Source organism: Dermacentor albipictus, chromosome 2 (assembly GCF_038994185.2).
Source record: "Dermacentor albipictus isolate Rhodes 1998 colony chromosome 2, USDA_Dalb.pri_finalv2, whole genome shotgun sequence".
NCBI lineage: Eukaryota > Metazoa > Arthropoda > Arachnida > Ixodida > Ixodidae > Dermacentor > Dermacentor albipictus.
The window spans coordinates 99,056,307-99,076,306 of record NC_091822.1 but is presented as its reverse complement, the minus strand read 5'-3'; the positions used below and the strand labels follow the sequence as shown (position 1 = coordinate 99,076,306).

At 48.5% G+C, this 20,000-nt stretch overlaps 1 protein-coding gene across 1 annotated transcript in view; it reads left to right on the top strand.

The window, feature by feature from the left end:
* Positions 1 to 20,000, top strand: part of LOC135915905 (uncharacterized) — a 185,504-nt gene that overhangs the window by 88,395 nt on the left and 77,109 nt on the right. Inside the window, exon 10 of the mRNA XM_065449095.1 lies at positions 13,621 to 13,689. Coding sequence (XP_065305167.1) covers positions 13,621 to 13,689 — 69 coding nt within the window. The remainder of the gene's footprint in view (positions 1 to 13,620; positions 13,690 to 20,000) is intronic.

Below are 20,000 nucleotides of genomic sequence, written 5' to 3'. Positions count from 1 at the left end.
TGCAACTCAAAAGGACCAACAATCAGAAAATAAGGCATATTCGAAATTTTAACATGAGAAAGACTAGGGAAGCAATAAAGAATGGGCGCATCCTGAAATGAGTGAGAGGGAAACTTGGCATGGGACAATCCAAGATGTATGTACTGAAAGGTAAGCAGGGTAATATCATCAGATTACCAAAAGGCTTTGGATTGAGTAGGCCCAGCAGTCATAGAGGTATTACGTAAACAAGGAGCACAGACCGCTTACATAGGCATCTTGGAAAATACCTACAGAGATTCCGCAGCTGCCCTAAATCTCCAGAAGAAAAGCAGGAAGCTACCTATAAAGAAAGAGGTCAGACAAGGAGACACAATATCTGCAATGCTCTTCACTGCATGCTACGAAGGAGTATTCGAGTTTAATATTAAACTGGGAAGGCTTAGGAGGCAGGATCAATGGCGAATATGTCGGCCAGCTTTGGTTTGCTGATGACATTGTCCTGTTCAGCAACAGTGGAGAGGAGTTACAACAAATGATTGATGTCCTTAAAAGAAAGATTGTAAGAGTAGGGTTGAATATTATTATGCAGAATACAAAGATAATGATGAATAACCAAGCTTGGGAACAAGAGCTCAGTCAGGCTCTAGAGTCTGTGAAGGTGAAGTCTGTGAAGGATACGTTTACCTAGGTCATTTACTCACAGGGGACGCTGATGATGAGAATGAACTTTGCAAAAGAATAAAAATGGGTTGGAGCGCGTACAGCAGACATTATCACTTCCTGACTGGAAGCTTGGCCTTATCACTGAAAAGAAAACTGTACAATCAATGCATTTTACCAGTGCTGACATATGGGGCTGAAACTTGAATGTCACAAAGAAGCTTGAGAACATGTAAAGGACCCCGCAAAGAGCGATGGAACGAAGAATGTTAGGCATAACTTTAAGAGACAGAGAGTAGTTTGGATCAGAGAGTAAACGGGGATAGCCGATATTCTAACTGACATTAAGAGAAAACAAATATACTTGAGCAGGTCATGTAATGCGTGAGTTTGATAACCGGTGGACCAATACTATAGGGTTACAGAATGGATACCAAGAGAAGGTAAGCGAAATCGAATACAGCAGATGACTAGTGGGGCAATGAAATCAGAAAATTCACGGATTCTAGTTGGAATTGGTCGGCGCAGGGAAGCGGTAACTGGAAATCGCAGGGAGAGGCCTTCGTTCTGCAGTGGACATAAATGCCCGCCGCAGCCGCCAGCTCGCCCAGTGGTCGTCCACCGCAACTACCCAATAAACTCGGACATCTGGCGCGGTCCTGAACACCGCCCGCTCTGCTACCACTGCGGAAAAACGGGTCACTTCTGACGCCCACGCCCATACCGGGAAGGGTTTGCCTTCAGTGCTGCGCATCCACAGCAAGGCCAACGCCTTCGCCATATCACTGACTACCTCGCCGCCGCTCAGCGGCCTGGTGACGGCGAACGGCACGCTCCCTCGGCGATCGTCCCGTTCGCCGTCCCCAGGGCGCTAACGGTCGCCGCAGCGCCGGCCATGCACTGGCCCAGCCTGTTGCCCAGCGCAGTGTAGGAGCCAGCAGCCACTGGGCGAGGTATCGGCGTTTCAGCAGCAGAACGTTCCTCTGGGGTGACGAACCATTCGTTCGTAGCTGGTTGATTCCTGGGAGTCGCTCATCAGTCCTTGTGGCGCTCTCGCATGCCTTTTCGCCCTGATCCGGTCCGGTGAAACTGGGCTTGCAAACCAGTCTCACAACTTTTCGTCTCCTGTTCGGGCAAGCAATCACCCCAGAGCAGTGCTGGATCCACAACCACAATGCCAGCGAGCAGAGCTCCACCCTCTCCCCCAAGATACACCAGGCTTTTACAAAAAAAAAGGAAACCCGCCACAGCTTTCCCAATCCTGTTGAGCGTCCTCCCCTCCCCCTCCCCCCCCCCCACAGCCATTTGTTGACAGCATCAAGACACGATTACTAAAATCAGCTAAAAATCAACAACTTCGCAATAATTAAAAAAAACGTATGATAAAATAATAACGCAAGAATGGCACGGAAACCAGAGGGAACATGAGGCTTTCGCTACTCTTGGGGCAATGACTCAGACCATCGGCATTGCCGCTATATCCAAGGTGTACTGTTGAAGAGCGAAGCTCCAGCGCAAAAGACGGCCGTTTTTTGTGTGTTGACGTGGACTGTGGCCTTGTGAGGGGACAGTGGTCAGTCTCTAGTGTGAACCTTGAATCAGCGATTTAGCAAGCTAGCTTCTGCGCCACCCATAGCACTGCGCCACCCATACCACGCAGTCGCCTTCCTTTTCTGATGCACTGTATGCTGCCTCGTGAACTGAAAGCTTTCTACTGGCGTACAGTATGGGGTGTTCATTTTCATCATCTCTCTTTTGACAAAGCACCACCCCTGTACCGCGGTTGATGGCATCACACTGAAGAATGAAAGGCTTAGAGTAGTCGGGCGCTTTCAAGACTGGCTGACTCTTTAGTACTTTCTTCGGCATACTGAAAGCCTTTTCTTTTGCGTCATCCCACTTTACCGCTTGCGGTGCTGTCTTTCTGAGAGTATCTGTCAAAGAACTTGCAAACTCGAAATACGCGGAATATATCTTTGGTAATAACCTGCCAAACCAAGGAATGACCTTATGTCCCGCTCGGTGCGTGGTTGCGGGAAGTTGTCTGTTGCGGCCAGTTTAACCTCTGAAAGCCAGCCATGGCCTTGCGATTTCACATGGCCTAGATAAGCTACCTCCGCGCGCCACAATCGGCATTCGGAAGCCTTGACAGTTAAGTTAGGCTCTCGTAGACGACACAACACAGTTCGCAACTGTTGCATATGGTCCGCCCATGATGAGGAAAAGATTGCTATGTCATGGAGATACGGATGTGCAAACTCCTCCGTTCCCCGTAGCACCTGATCCATAAGGCTAGAGAAACATCAGGAAGCATTCTTCCATCCAAAGCTCAGGACTTTCGGACGAAAGGTTCACATCGGGAAAATAATCGCCGCAAGCCTGCTTGCCCTTTCGGTCAACGGAGCTTGCCAGTACCTTCTGATTAAATCGAGCATAGAGATGAAATTAGCCTGCTCACTCTCTCAAGCCTTTCTCCTTTATGCGGTATTGGTTAGGTCTGGTTCTTCGTGATTAAGTGGAGCCTGGAGTAGTCGATACATGGTCGCGGCTTCCTTTTTTGGACCTCAACCAAGATAAGAGTCGAGGTATAATCACTCTCTCCTGGCTCGATTACACCTAGCACTAACATCTTTTTTATTTCAGCGGCCTTGACTTGACGTTCCCGAGGTGAAACGCGATAAGCTTTCCAACGAACTGTGTCCCATGATGTTAACTGGATATTGTGAACGATCGCAGTGATCCTGCCAGGTGTGTCTGAACATATGTCTTTAAATTCAAACACGAGTTCCCTCAGTTCGGCCCTTTCATTAGGATTCAACTCCGCCTGCTCTACTAGCGTGTCAATGGTTTCGTGGATGTCCTTTGCCCCCGTTACTGATGTTAATTCCAGAAAGTAGACAGACATCTCCTCACCTTGGTTTAGCGACATGTTCACAATGGCATCCCTATGCCGATAGGGTTTAAGGAGATTACTGTGGTACAATTCTGATGTCTTTCGTTTTCCCAGTACCTTGATTACGTAGTTTATGATAATTTCTAAATTATGTCAACCGATCCTTCCCATTCAACCCGTAGTTTGTATTTCAAAGAGGGTTTCAGAATCATTACCTTTTCCCCAACTTCAATGCGTCGCGGTCGAGCTGTCCTGACATAGTAACGCTTAGCATTGCTTTGTGCCTTGCCATTTCCTGCCCTGCTAATTGCTGAGATGTGTGCAGTCGGTCTAACAGCTCTAGCACGTATGCCCCATCCAAAGGTTCATCCGCCCGGCTATCCCAGGCTTCTCGTACAATTCGAAGAGGGGACCGAAGGCAGTGACCGCAAACCAGCTCTGAAGGGGAAAAAACCTGTTGACTCGTGTGGTGCACTTCGAAGCATTCATTAATGCAGGCAAGCAAACCTCCCAATCGGCTTTGTGCTCACAACAAATGGCTCGCAGAAGACGTTTCATGACAGAGTGGACTTTCTCTACCGCGTTTGAGTGCGGCTGGTACATTGAACTATGAATAATTTTAATACCGCATGTTTCCAGAAACGTCGAGGTCAGTGCGGTCGTAAAGACGGATCCTTGATCAGACTGGATTTCTGCGGGAAACGTACTCGCGCGATAATAGACATAAGCGCGCTGACGATCTCCACCGAGCTTAGTTCTTTGAGGGGCGCCGGCTCTGGGAATTTCGTTGCGGGCCATAGCATAGTAAGAATATGCCAATAGCCAGACTGCGTTGCAAGAAGTGGTCCTACTGTGTCGATCATGAGGCTGCGAAATAGCTCCGTGATAATGGGAACACGTTTCATTGGCACTTTAGCCTTGTCCCCGGGCTTGCCTATGCGTTGACATGTGTCGCAGCTTGTTACGAGTGCTTCCACTTCCCGAAAGCAGCCTGGCCAGTAAAATTCCTGCTGTGCGCGGCCCTTTGTTTTCCGAATGACTAGATGCCCTGTCCAAAAACCCCCGTAAACCAGGTGCAGGAGCTGCTCACCATAGGGATGCGGCACCACGAGTTGGTCGAATGGCACTCCATTTCGAGTGGCGAACTTTCTATAGAGGATGCCTGCACTCTTGAGGAACATTACGTTCTGTTTGGCCACACCTTTTTTCACGTCTGGCCTTTGGTTGCGCAGCGTGGCATCTTTTTCCTGTTCAGGAATCAATGTGGCAGGGCTTCATTCAATAACTTTCTTCTGCATTCTGCCTCGCGAGATATTTCAGGCTCCGATGCTTTACTGACCTCTTCATTAGATAGTGTACTTTCCGCAATATCCCCTATAGGGCGGTTATGTTTCATGCTGATTGACGAATAGTCCGTTAAACCTGTTTCCTCCACCACTGGACATGCGTACAATGCTTTGAACGCGAGCTCGCTTGCCTTGGTACGAGTTAGAGCATGTACTATACCTTCACTAAACCCGATTATCCTGCCTCGCAACAAAACCTCGGATTTGTTGGAATACAAATATGGATACTGTGGGGGGAGACGCACCGAGCTGGCGGCTTCAGTGCCTACTACTCGAAAAGGGCCTTCGATGCGATTCTTTGCCACAGGGAGACAAACACTGGAGGCCTCTACGGTTTGCCCTATCCAAGCAACATTCTCCGATGAACTGGCCTTCCTCCGCCTACGACGGGTGCACCACTTCCATTGTGGCTGCCGAGTCGCGAAGTACCCGACACGGTTTGCCGTTGACCATCAAGTATTGATTGTGGGGTTCTAGCTGTTTCAGATTTTCTTCGTTACTATTTAGTGACATCAGCACTAGTTTGGGATTTCGACACCCCACAGAGATATGTTCCGTTTGCTGGCAGTTGTAGGAAACTACGGCTATCTTTGCCTCGAAAGCTTTTTTTTTCTTTTGCCTTTCTGCCCTCTGCTCAGGGGACACCTCCTTTCCCTTGCTCATCTCATCACTATGTTTCACCAAATCTGACCTTTCCTTTGATTTCTAGTGACTCGACTTTGACCATCGCTCTGGTTTGTCGGGTCTGTATTTATCCATCTCCTTCGTAGGAGCTTGTTTGCCTTCGAACACACGGCGAGTTACGTACTCCTCAGCGAGATCGGCTGCTCTCGTGATAGTGTCCACGCCTGGCCTATACTGAACCTAATACTTGATATTTTCTGGCAGTCACCGGTAGAACTGTTCTGATGCAATACACTGCATTCTCTTTTCGGCATCGCCAAGTGCACCCTTCGCTGAGCCATTCTTTCAGGATTACATGCAAGGCGTATGCGAAATCCGAGTATCACTCACTTTTGGTCTTCTCTACCTCCCTGATTTTTCGCCTGAATGCTTCGGCTGACAATGTACACGTTTTAACCAGATTCGCTTTGACTTTATCGAAGTCCTCTGCTTCTTCGTTCCCCATGCAGGCAATAATATCAGGCTACCTCACGTGGTAGCAACGTAAGCAGTTACGGCCACGTGTTTCTCGCGAATTATGCCTTCTCACACGTGAGCTCAAACTGCACCAGAAAAAGACGTATGTCCCGTCCTACTGCGTAGGGTGCCATCAAGTCTGTCATTCCGCGCTCGCTTTTTTGTGCTTCTGAGCTAGGTCTGGTATTGTGAGCCTTCAGAAGCTCAATATCTAGGCGCCTCATTTTGAGCTCGGGCCCTTCTTTGGCTTCTAGGCGCTTACGCTTTTCCTTTTCCTCCTTATCCGCAATGCTCTCTAGGCATTCCTTCAGTTTATCGTCGTCTGCCCCGATCAATTTGATCGCCTCAATGATCTCCGGCTTTCTTTTTGATTCGGCAACTTGGAGGCTCAACTCTCTGGTCAAGCTAAACAATTCCGGCTTCTTTAGTGCCTTCAAGTCCATGGCAGTCCTTAGTGCTGCTAACTCTTCGCTCTATAATAACTTCGATGTACTCAAAACTTACGTCAGCGGTTAAAGATAAGTCACTGCTCTAAACTTCCTCCCAAAATAGGTAAAATCAAGTGACATCTCAGTGAAGGAAAGCCATGCACTCACGATATCCAGTCATGAATCCTGACACCTTCCTTCCGAACGTTGTCACCAGGACGAAGAGGAGACGATCTCTTAGATGTCGTCCAAAGTTGAGGTCTTTAGGGTTGCGTATGCCATCACTTCCAACCAGTTGTTGCGACGCCTGATTCTTCAACTTCGACCAGCGTTACTATTGGGTAGCGTGGCGTGGTCGGCAGGCTGCAGGCATCCGGTAGACCATGACAACCAGGCAGGGAGGACACAATTTATAATGCGAAACTTGCACTGTTTATTCTAAGGTGGGTGAAGGATATTGAATACAATGTATGAAATCAAAAATTACATTGCGGGGCCGCTTGAATAGGCCCACTAAAACCGTAGGCGGGGTCTTGCTCACGTCAACGTCACGTGGCGTGCACTGTGTCTGGTCGGGCATAGGCAGCGGATCCCTTCTCCCAGGTGACGTTGCACGTGCTTGCGTCCTCTGGTGGCAACCCATGGAGTCTGGTCAGGGATGGGCGGCTGATCCATTGTCCCAGGTGACGCTTGTACGTGCTTGCCTCCTCTGGCGGCTACCCACGGAGTCAGGTCGGGGATGGGTGGCTGGTCCTTTCTTCCAGGTGACGTTTGCATGTGCTTGCCTCTACTGGCGGCAACCCGGGGGTCCTGTCTGGTTCGCGGAAAGCGTTCTCTCCTAGAGTTGGACAGTTCGTGGAAAGGGTTCTCCCCTTGTTTGTACACACATAAAGGGGCACGAAATCGCTGCGCGGCGCCGGCAGACTGGCACGCACTCGAGACAACCATAGCAAATTAGGAATCCATCCTCCGTTTCGGCTAGGCATGGTTTTTGAGCATCCTTCACACCCTGGGTGCTACACGCCAACCGTAACAAGCCAGTATGAAATTCTTCCGCTGCTTTTACTGCACATTTGAGACCGCTAACGATATTACCCTGCTTATCCCTCAGTCCATACATCTTGGTTTCTCCTGTGCAGTTTCTTCCTCACTGATGTCACGCTGTGTCCGTTTTTTACGGCTTCCTCAGTGGGCCTCTTCGATTTTCGGAGTTCTGGCAGCCCGCTGGCAGCTAGATGACTGCCAGCTAGTTCCGGTTCTGACAGGAAGTCACGTGGGCTGGGATCCCAAAACAACCCGAACCTGCCCGAAGTTTGCGAAATCAAACGCGGGTGCAGCTGGCCAAATGCAAACATGCTACCAGCATGGCAGCGCCCGGCGAGGCCGGCGCACGTTCGGCGTAGTCGGCCCATTCATGCGTTACCAGCTTGAAAATATATAGTTGCATTCAGGAATACAATCACTTTCGCGCGATTTCGCGCGACTCGGCGCACGACGTGTACTGTGCCAACCTCGCCTTGCGCAGCGCAACAGATGGCCTCCGACGCGGCGGATGGCAAGACGCGAAATCGTGATTATATACTCGAAAGCGATAGCTGGAGGATCCCTGTTCGCAGCGATCACGTCGCCCACCGGCGACATTGATGAGTTGGCGCTGTGTCATCACGAGACATGGAAAAGCAGGTTATCGGGTGCGTCTCATACGCATAAAATTTCGTGCCGACCTGCTTGGGTTTCGAGTTCAGAATGTTTGTTGTGGCTGATTGTGCTTCTCATTTTGACCCTAAGGAGCTGGGGACGCGGCTGGCGCATGAAAATGCACGTCACCTGTTACCAGCGAAACGTTTCACACGAAAAACATTGGCCGCAATCACGAGAGCAATAAGCCAATGTACGTGTGTCTAATGTACCGAGTGCAATCAGTCTATTCTTATATCAATGGCCTGTAGTTCGAACACACATCGGTTTCGAGCTGCCACCTAAGCATACGACGGAGAGACGGAGTGAACACGGGCTAGCTACAAAGCCTTCGCTAACTGCAGAGAAAGGAGATATATACATACGCGAGATATGTGAAAAGGTACGCCACCAGTGAAAGACGAACCCAAAATGTACCGCAATGTGTGAATGAGCGTCTAGAACTTGCGTGGAACACGGTGCAGTTAACATGCACGCATGAGAGCATGGCACTCTGTTCACCGCCGCGACGAAGCAATCAGGGGACACACACACATATACAAACACACAAAAGCTTCAAACGGTTCACCACGGCTCGTATCACACTGCTTCGCGATGCGGAATGGAGCGTTAGCACCTAAAAAGATAACGCTAGAAGTAAGGAAATCCGAAGATGACAGTAGACAGTTGGCTGAGCGAGGTAAATGTAAGTCGTCAAGCGCCCGCGTTGCAATCCATGAAGCCCTCGCAAAGATGGCGGCGGGCTTCCATCGCCTCTTTTAGTCGTCTGCTAGCCAGAGAACTTCCAGAGAGCAGCCAGGCCAAAATCGTCCTGGCAGGTTCTGGCAGCCCGCGGGTAGCCAGAACCGTCCAGCCCGAGCAAAACGAACGCCCTGCGGAAGTGCGTCACGCGGTGGGTGGAGCAATCCAAGAAAAACGAAGACGCTCTTGCTCGCTGTGGCAGCCCGCGGGTAGCCAGAAGTGGAAAATCGAAGAACCCCAGTGTTTCTCACGCTATAATTTCGAATATACCTTAATTTCTCCTGGTTGATCAGGTTTGACACTCCGCAAATTCTTATCTCTTGATTAGGAAACTTTCATTCTTTTCCTTTCTTTATTAGGTCCTTTGCTACATAGGAGGTTGCCTACCGATGGCCTTGGTGCCTTACCATCACTTCAATTACTGCCTCTGAAGCCAGCACTGTGGCAGTTTCATTCATTACCTATATGTCATGTTCGTCGCTCTTTTTAAGGCTGATTTGTTTGCAAGTGCCAGCCGGAATTGGTGTGCATTTATCCTCACTGCGAGTACGTTGACCTGTTCATACGTGACCAATTTTATTCTCAAGTTCAGGATAATCCTGGACCTTACGAACCTATGATCATTGCCCTTTACTTAACACTTCAACATCTTTCAGTATGCTGGGATTGGTAGAAGGTATGAAATCTATTTCATTTCTTGTTTCACCATTACGGATATTGCAGGTTCACTTTCTGTTGCTACACTTCTTGAAGACCGTGTTAATTATTCGCAGCTTATTCCTTTCCGCGAATGCTACCAGCATCTCTCCTCTAGCGTTCCCATAATCGACGCGTAGTTGCCAATTGCTTAGATATGTATATTTATTCGATACTTTTACGTGCAATAAAATAACTTTTTGCGTGGATTTGTGCATGCGTGCAGTAAACTTTGCCTTCTGTGGCACTTTTTTGTCATTTGAAAGGCTGTATCTTTACATTTGTGCATTCCATTGTATCTTCGTATTTGTAATGTACCACGGCGACTCAAATGAAAGAGAGCCAACCCGCCCCGCGCAGTAATGGTTCAGTTCATTATCTGTGAGACATGCGCGTAGCACGCATGCACCTCTCATTTACGGCGAACATTGCATTTCATTGACCACTGTGAAGCGTTGGAGAAAACGGTGCAGAGAAGGACGTGACAGTTGCAAAGACAATCCAAGACCGGGCCAAAGCCACCACGCAATCACCCCCAACTCACTTGCAAGGGCTGATGAGCTGTTTAGACAAGAATGGAGGATAAGCATCGATCAACTGGCAAAGCGTGTGAACTTCAGTCACGGCTCGGTTCACAGCATAATTCATGAAAGTCTCGATTATCGGCTCTTGTGTGCGCAATGGGTTCCCATGATTTTGAACCACCTCCAGGAGACGGAAAGGTTCGGCGCTGCTTTAACTCATCTGATCCGGTATCACAATGAGGGTGACGACTTCTTGTCTGCAGTTGTCACTGGGGAAGAATCATAATGCCACTACTACGGGCCTGAAACACGACGGCAAAGCTTGCAGTGGAAACATTTCAACTCAACCCACTGAAGAAATCAAAGGCTGTCATTTCCGCCAAAAACGTGTTGTTGACTTCTTTTTCAATCGTCAGAGACCATTACCGAACGAACTTGCTAAACCTTGAGATAATAGCAATCGTTTCCGATATTGTGAAACTCCAGACCGTCTGCGTGTCGCAATCAAGAACAAACGACGTGGAAAATTGACGAATGAGACTGTTTTGCTCCACGAGAATTCCCGTCCCCACGTCGCTGATGCAGTTGGCACAAAACGGGCGAAGTTCAATTGGCAAACGCTGCAACTTCCGCCACACAGCCCATACCTGTTACTTTGCGATTTCCACATTTTGGGGCAACTGAAAAAATAGCTCAAAGGAACCAGATTTGTGTCTGACGATGACTTGAAAGCGTTAGACTTGCAGAACCCAAGCAGTTTTATGAGAAGGGAATCACGCGACTCGTTAGTCAGTGGGACAAATGTCTAAATGTTCATGGAGACTACTTTTAAATAAAGTACCCCGTTAGTTATAAAGCTGGTGACAAAATCTACCAAACAGTCCAGGCGGCTAGCATACTCAAAAGAACGACTGACGGTGTTTCGATCTTGTTCTCCACAACGTCTCCAATTGCCCTTTTTAAATAGTTCTGTCATTTTTAATTAGTTAGGCGCAGCCACGCCACACGCCATATTGTGCCTTTGTCCAATACAACAGCGACGTCGACTTGTGAGGATCAACCCGCAGCCAACCATCTGAAACCGTTTGAGACCGCCTGTTTGCCAGCTTTTCCCGTAACGCCTGCCCATCCATCACCGGCCACCAGTGCTATAAACCGGGCCGTTTTCCGGCAGGAATTTTAGAAAATGGGTCAAAACTCCGTGCGCTCGTTGACACACCCGAGCCTGCACCACGTTTCGCGTGAACTGCTTCCTCGGCCCACAGTTTTTTCCGGCACTTTTCGCAACCTGGAGCGCTGTAACGTATAATATTCGTTTTGAAACTTTTTTACCACTCCACGGATGCTATAACGTAAAACTATTCCATTTTTTTTTTGCAATTCTGCAATCAGCCCTCCACGATTGGTAAAAATTTTTTTTTTGAACCACCACAAGTTAGCCTGTCTGTAACGTGATATCACGAAAACCGCGATATCTACCCATCTGATATGACTCGTACACACTGATTATGCATGATCGAACCATACAGAAAAAAATTTTTTATTTCTGATTCGCTGCCATTTCGCCTATAGCCCTCGGCTACTGGTCAACTATTTTCGGCCTGCATCCGCTCCACCTGCCTGTCACGCGACGTCACAAAACCGCGAAAGCTGAACTCGTCAAAGTGACGTGTACGCGTATAAGATGCATTATATGCCGAACAAAACAGTTTTTTCTGAATAGCCGCAGGCTGCCCCGTTCCAAAAGGAACAAAAGATGGCTGCCATCAAATGCTGAGGCACTGGCTACTCACACCTGCCGGAGAGCGTGGGTTTATTTGCGTTCAATAAAGCATTTTTCGTGGCCGTGTAGCGTTATCGAGCACTTCCGGCATGTTTATGACCTCGCTCGGCCAACTCGTCTTTGCTGAGGATCCGTTTTAGCGTCATTCTTAACCTTTCGTTGCATGCCGGCGCGATTTTCCATCAGCCACCTCAAACTAAGTAAGGAAAAGCAGACCAATCAGATGCTGGCACCACCTCTTCATGCGGTTATCGAATTTTCAGTGCACTGGCTCGGCCTAATCGAATCCGTCTCAATTGAACGTGGTCCTCGACTCTTGTCAGTCAATCAGATAAGACAAGCCGCTCACTGTAGTCAATGTTATTCGTTTTAAAGCAAACAAAAGTGATCTCCTATATATGAGGAGAGCGTTTGATTGGTCTGTTCAGACAACACTGCGGTTCACCACCCGATGCTGGCGTCGGCGGTTACGCAAATTTGACGTCAGGAGATTGGAATAAAAACATATTGGAATAGTTTACGTTATAGGGCCCCTGATGAAATGACATCCGCTTAATGAAAGAACTATAAGTGGGCACACCTAACTTGCTGCAGCCCATAGGTGCTACAGGCGAACTACGAACTCGCATAGCGTATCTGGATAACCACGTGCACAGTTATGAAGTAAGGCCGACAGCGTCTTCCTTCTACAAACAAGGGATGCCCGGAGAGTACGTTGCGAACAAAGGTGCCTTATATTCATCACGTTGACACACGCTTTCGTTTACAGGGCTTATAAAGACCATTCTCGTTCAAAGACACGGCGTGCGTAATTGCAACCAGAAATTTCGGAGAAGCCGAGTGGTGGAGAGCATCCATAGTCCAAGTAGCACAAGCACAACTATGATAATTTTCTATGGTATTTCCTAATTCTTTTGTAGTTGCTGTTTTCTAATTCCCCAGAACGCCATCTTTTACTCTAGCAGTTGACTTTGTACTCACATCACTATTGCCGCACATCTGATCTCCTCTGCTTATCTCCCTCTATCTCTTCCAAATCACTTTCGTAGATTTTAGCTGCAGCTGTTTAAAGGGGACGTTTCCAAGCCTAATTATACAGTTGCGATAGCTGGTACGCTCTACAAGAATTGCGTCTATCAAATCGATGAATTTATACTTCAGTAGCTAGTCTTTACATCCAGCCCCAAAGACGAAGAGACGAAAACGCTCATTAAAGCATAAAAGCCAACTACTTCTCCACTGACTCTGGGCTAGCATAAATCAACCCCAAATTCTGACCTGAGGTGTTTAATAAGCTGACGTAAATGGTCTTTCCGTCCAGAAACCGCCTTTTCGGTCAAGCAGACAATACCGTTGACATTTGCGTTAATTAGATTTTGTTAAGAGTAATTTGATGATATTGTCTACTTACAATACGTTAAACTGCTCCCAAACGGTATCGACGTGAATTGTTATCACTGTGGTATTAACAGAGCCCGACCAATGCATGTTTTTGGATTATGCACGCACAAGGTGTGGTCACCATACCTGCTTCCTGTGACATACACAACTTCTTGAAATGGTTACAGCTTTTCAAATAGAACATATCATGAAGCTACGTAACTGCGAGAACGGAGGAACCTTGACAGTGAAAGCTGTCGTTAAGAAGTAGAGAAATTCTTGTTTACGTTCTCTTGCTGTACAGCTGGTTTTTTGTACAATATCCATATGAACCATTGTTCACTTACAGGAAATGAGTTTCTCGGGCCTAGAAGGAGACTACCCAGGAAATCACGTAATCGGCATAAAGACAACACACGTAAGTCTTACGCGAAATCGCGCGCAATATTGTTTCAATAATGTAATATTGTTCCCCGTGCGTTGTATAGTTTCTTTTGCGGGTTACCACTATCAGCACTATCTTCAACTATCGCTGTAACGCTCATCACGGTTTTTACGTCGAGATCTTCTCAAACGTTGTCGTCACTTTACTATAAACCAGAATGGGCGCATCATTCTTGTGCTGGGAGCTTCAGGAACAGGCGCACAAGCGAGAGGGATACCGCTCAGCATGTTCTTGCAAGCTCGGCATGCTTTTTGCTCCGCATGCTCAACATGTTCTTGGTATACGCGAAGAACATTTCGAACAGAATTCCTCTCGCTCATTCACCTGTTCCCTCAGTCCCCTGAACAACATGGCTGCCCCCTACAAGCGCTGCAAAACTCAGGCCTATAGCTATGCGGGGTTCATGATCAGATTTACGCACATTGTGAGAAACAACGCAGTATGCAGTATATCCTGTATCCCACGGGAGCATCGCCAGCTCCCGAGGTTGCAAGACTCAGAATGCATTGCCAATGGCGCCATCGGCACTTCCATCGGTGGGTATTTCGCTAAAAATAAATTACAAACAAAACCATGTCATCATGACGTCACTGGTGTCTTGTGCATCAGGCGCAGAGAGGGAGGCTAGCCGCTCAAGCCAGCTTTTCTCGCGCCAATTGCGAACGCTATTTGTTCATATATATATTCTTACGCGAACAAAGGGTTGAACACTGAAAACTTCTTCGAGTTTATATTTATGAAGACAATTTAAGCGCTGACCAGTTCACTAGACAGCTTGAAAAGGCGGCAACTGTTCGTCGTCTTGTCGATGAGCCCGCGCGCATCACCTAAAAGAAGCAAGCACTATGCCCATGTAGCATTACTGCCAGCGGCAGAAGCACCGTCTCGGTGCGTCTAAATATCTGTGTTCACGCACCTCCAGATCTCCAGAACGCATCTCCAGATCCAGCGGGCAAGGCTTGGCTAAAAGAAGCATTGGCAAACCTGGTCGTAAGTGCAAGAGATGCCGAGGTGGCCGGTGGTTTATCAGTCGTGAGGTTCATAAAGACTAGCTGAACGGAGATGCTTAAGAATGACGAGGATTAGGTCATGACCGTCGGGGAGAACGTTGTGGTGGTGTAATACATAATCCTGGAGGACAACGAAGTGAAATGATGAATCTGATGGCGAAGATTCCAAGCGATCAATGATGGTGCGCAAGCTGACATCACGGCGTTGCTCGTCGGCGACGGGGAGCAGTGGAGACACGGTGAGAACGCAAGCCTCGGCATCTATGTCGCGGACGCTGGGTCATTCACCCACTGGACAGCGTGATAACCAGTCTGCTTCTTTCAATATGTATAGGCTGCCTGACTTGTGCACTACGGCATAGGAATGTTCTTGTAGCTGCGGAGCCCAGTGGTCAAGCTGGCAGGTAGCATGCCTGAGTGTGAAAGCCAGCAGAGTGTGTGATGGTTAGTGGTTACAGACAATTGCGTGCCATAGAAATACGGGCGGAATTTGGAAACTGCCCGGTCGAGAGCCAGGTAGTCACGCTCTCTAATAGAATCGTCGCGTTCTGGTTTGAGGAGGCTGCTAGCGTAGGTGATAACAGTGTTTACCCCATTGGCGTTGGGCTAAAACAGCTCCCATTCTGTGGCCATTGACATTGGTACGTACCTCAGTAGAAGAGGACGGCTCAAAGTGGACCAGTATTAGGTGATGTGATGGTGGCAAAATTGTGGTGCGGTGGTCTAAAGGTGGCAGCTACACCAGGACTCTACGTAAATGGTACTTGCTTCTTTATAAAATGAGTGGTCGGGAAATGGCTGCGAATTTTTTCACGAACCATCAGATCTGGGAACATAGTCCTACAAATATTCGGACGTCTTTGACGTACATAGGTACAGGAAAAGACGTGAAAGCACAAATTTTATCCGGGTCTGGTTGAATACCGAAGCGTCGACGAGATGGCCTAGCACTATAATCTGCCGGCGACCGAACTGATATTTCCATGAATTCAGTTGGAGCCCAGCCTTCCTAAATATCTGAAGAATAGCAGATAAGCGCTAATTGTGTGTCCCAAATGTAGCAGAAAATAAAATAACTCTGTCTAGGTAGCAGAGGCACATTGACCATTTGAACCCTTGAAGCAAAGAGTCCGTCATACGTTGGAACGTTGCTGGAGCATTGCATAGACCGAATGGCATAACTTATCAGGGGTGACGAACAGGGTCTTCTCTTGGTCCTTTTTATCTACAGAAATCTGTAAATAATCATACTAAAGCTCTATTGATGAAAAGTAGTTAACGCCATGGAGACAATCGAAGGCGTCGTAAAGGCGAGGCAATGGGTAGACGTCCTTTTTGGGAATTCGGCTGAGATGACGATAACCTGCGCAAGAACGCCACGTTCCATCAATCCGTTTAACAAACATGGCGGGGGAGGACTAAGGGCTCAACGAGGGTTGAATGATGCCTTTGCCAAGTATCTTGTTCACTTCATCTTGGAGAACGTTACGCTCTGATGCAGAAACTCGATATGGCTGGCAATGAATGGGACTGCCCTGGTAAGTATTTATGTGATGCTTAACAAGACAAGTTTGATCCTGTTGTCTATTGCTGAGGTCGAGGATGTTATGATAGGGGAGCAGAGGCGTCATAGAGCTTCTGCTTGTTCAGGCCATAGGTCCGCAGCAAACATTCGACTAAATCTGGCGTCGAGGCAAATTGCATCGTGTGGAGATGAAGAAATGGAGAAGATATCTATTGAAAAAGTCGTGACAAATTCATCTGCTAAAGCAGGCAGCGTAGCAACCGATATGCGTTAGTATAGAACTTGCTCTGTCAGGCCAAATTTGACAACGTGGGAGGAATGTCCGGTTATCCGCAATGGCTACGACGAAGGGGATCACAGTGATATTGCGCATCAAAAGGACATCAGAAACAGGTGTGAAGACGTAATCATCATCGGGCACAAGAAAAACAACTATAATAAATCGACGAAAGTCAAGGCTTTAGGGTGCAGGCGGACGAAGACGGTCCTATTGCAATTGTTCAGGAATTCGGCATGAATAGGCGGGTGGAGACGGAGTTCGAAGCAAAATGGTATCGGCAGACAAGTCGAACAGTGCGGAATGAGCCATAAGAAAGCCTAGTCGTAGGGTGAGGGCCTGGCGACATTCGGTCAGCACTGTGAAAAGAACTTGAATATGGTGGCCGGCGTTGCTTATACGGGCAAGACACATTCCAATGACGGTGGCAGTGCTGCCATTTCAACGTGCATGGCTCTGCAGAAGCAAGTCTAAAAACCTCCTTCAGCCTACGACGAAAATTAGCACTCATTATGAATGCCTGGACTCCAGTGTCACCTATAGCCGTCAAAGGGACACCATCGACTTGGACATCAAGTAACGTCTGGTTCGTTCGGAGCGTCAATGAAAGATTTCGTCATAATAAAAATATTTCAGCCCTACCCCAGGAATTCCATTATCTAGTTTGGCCACCGTGGGGGGAGGGGGGTATTCCAGAATAGGTCGGCGATGAATAGCAGCGTGGCTAAGGCGACGGGGACCTGGGGCGCTGAGGTGATGGCGTGCGAGCGGGATGAGTGTTATCTATATGAACGTCAGAGGTGGCAGGCATACCGCGGAGCATGTAGCGCCGAGGATCAGCTAATGAGCGAGGAAAGGGAGGAAAGTAGCTCCATTACAAGGACCTCCAAGAGATAGAGAAGTAGCGACCTGCATAACCGATTTGGTGGCAACGGAAGCAGATTGCCTTGTCCGGAGTTCTCAACTCAGTAAGTTTGCCGAATCTAGGAAGAGAATACAGTTTGCTGCGAGGCAGAGCCATCGGCAGAGGTCTGGTGTCAGCCAGAGAGACAGAACAGGCAGCAGGAAAACCGAAGCTGACATATTCTTGCTGCGCAGATGCCTGGATGAGGGAGATCGATGGGGCCGTTTTTTCAGTGGTGTGGTCAAGTGAGTGTGGATAGAATGGGGCTGGACTTGCAGGCCCCAGCTAGCGGCCAACGATGCGCATAACATTCTTATTGGATAGGGGTGCAGTGGTAAGGTCAACGCGAGATGACGTCGCAGCCATGTTAGGGGGACGTGAGAACTTAATAATGACGCGGCGGCCTTCAGCCAGCTCGAAGCGGCGACTTTCCTTGGCAATGATGTCGATAGTGGAAGCGTTGTAAGTCAACGAGTTGAACACGCTGTAGCGTACATTGTCACCCTCAATCATATTATCGCCAATTTTCCGACAGAGGGCGAGTACGTTTTGTACATACGATTCGCTGGAACACCATACCCTGAAAACAAGCTCATCCGGCCAGTTGGCGATTGGTCGGGTTTTCAAACAGGTCGCGGAGCTTCTCTTTGAAGCCATCCCAGCTTGACCCCTACTCCTTGTGTATCCGGAAACAGGCACGCGATGTTCCGTCTAAGTAGGCTATATTTGCTAGTATTTTGGTAGTGTCCCAGCGGTTGTTCTGGCTAAAACGCTCGCACATGCTGAGCCACTCCTCGCCATCGAAAACCTTTTGGCCGGGAAATATGCCACGATTGAGGAGACTAATAGCCATGACGTGCATTGTTGTTGGAGTCGCAAGTGTAGATGCAGACGAGGTGTCGTCACCGGCAGCCAGGGAAGAAACCTGGACGGTGCGGCCGCAGTGGAGCTCACTGGGGAAGACTGGAAATGCCAGCCTTCATCACAATGTTACGCAGATGAGGGATTGATGACGGAAAGCTGTTTACAATTTTTATTTAGAAAAACAACTACAGCGATGGCCAGTTCAGCCAAAAATTCCGGAGCCAGGAACGGTTCGTCTTCATCCTCGAGGCACCCGCGCGCATTGCCCCCCTCCTCCCCCTCCCCCCCTAAAAGAAAAGTACGCACGTATCAATATATAATATATAGTTCTCGTTGGAGCGTTGGCCACATGGGAAGTCGTGGTGCAAAATCCGCTGACATAATGGAAAGCCTTTTAGAGCACGTTGCTGCGGCTAGCGTCCGCGTCGTCCCTTGGCGTTCCTACTAACCGAGCCAAGGAGCACACCAAAGGATAGAAGAACGAACGCCGAGCGCGAATGAAACACAGGGATAGCCAAGAGAGCGTCAGAAGGAAAGCGGAGGAGGACGAGTGCAGCGTAACCATCAGGCTGAAGGCTGGGGAGAAGGATATGGCGAAAGCGTGAGAAGAACCACTTACTGCCGCAAAAGACGGGCTCTGAGGCAACGATGGCTATGAAGTGGCACCATAGTAGCGTGCATATTCTGTTCACCGATGACACCACCGATGTCGTCCTAAAACAGGGTCCTTGAAAAATCCTACACCCATGCAACCAATCTTGAGCGAGCCGAGGTTCTCGAACCCCGTCTTAATATTGCAAGAACAACGCCTCATCTTACTACTAAATTCTCAAAAGCAGTAGCCAGCGACTTCAGTGAACACGGCCATACATTCGATGAAGCTGTAAGCCGTTTTATATATACCTTTTCTTTCAATGGGTGCCGCCATATTGCGTAATGTTGTGATCGGCCATTTACCCCGCGAGAACCGTCGGTCACGGATAACGCCAGAATAAGGAAAGGGCCGATGGCCTCGTCATAGCTGTCCTCAGTAGATATGATTTATGGCCAGCAATGGAATACCTCTGTCAGGAGAGGGTCTGCAAAGACGGAGGGATCTGCCGAGACAGGTCCTTCCAGGAGTGCCTCTGTCAGGAGGGGACATCATTTACATCCCAAGTCCTCCGCCCAAACTGCTCTGCGTACGCGCCAGAGGAGGGCTCAGTTCCCCCTCCCCTCGCCTTTTCGTGTAAATTGATGTGGGTGGCTCACTTCAGAGAAAACGGGCAACCATCCTCCGGATTAGCGTGACCCGATGTCACCCGTCTCTTACGGCAGATTGGGGGAAGGCGACTGGACAATGACAATGCAGTCAGTAAAAGGAGAGAGACGGACGCTTCAAGTTATCGGCTGCTAGAACTTGATCATGAACTTATATTTCAGTACTTTTTGAAAACTCTTGTACATAATGTAATTTAAACGTGTTTAAACGCCATGGATATCGGTCGCAGCCCCATGTTCCCTTACTTTTCCTTGCTGAATAGATTGCTAAAAATCTTGAGACCACCAGTCGCAACAGTAGGCAGTATACCTGACATACAACACGGGAGTGTTCGCCCATGCCAGCAAGCCGACAGCTCGTAGATGGCCTATGAGCTGTCGTCGGCTTGCTGGCATGGGCGAACACTCCTTGTTGTAGGCCAGGTATACCCTCGGCGGCAATTG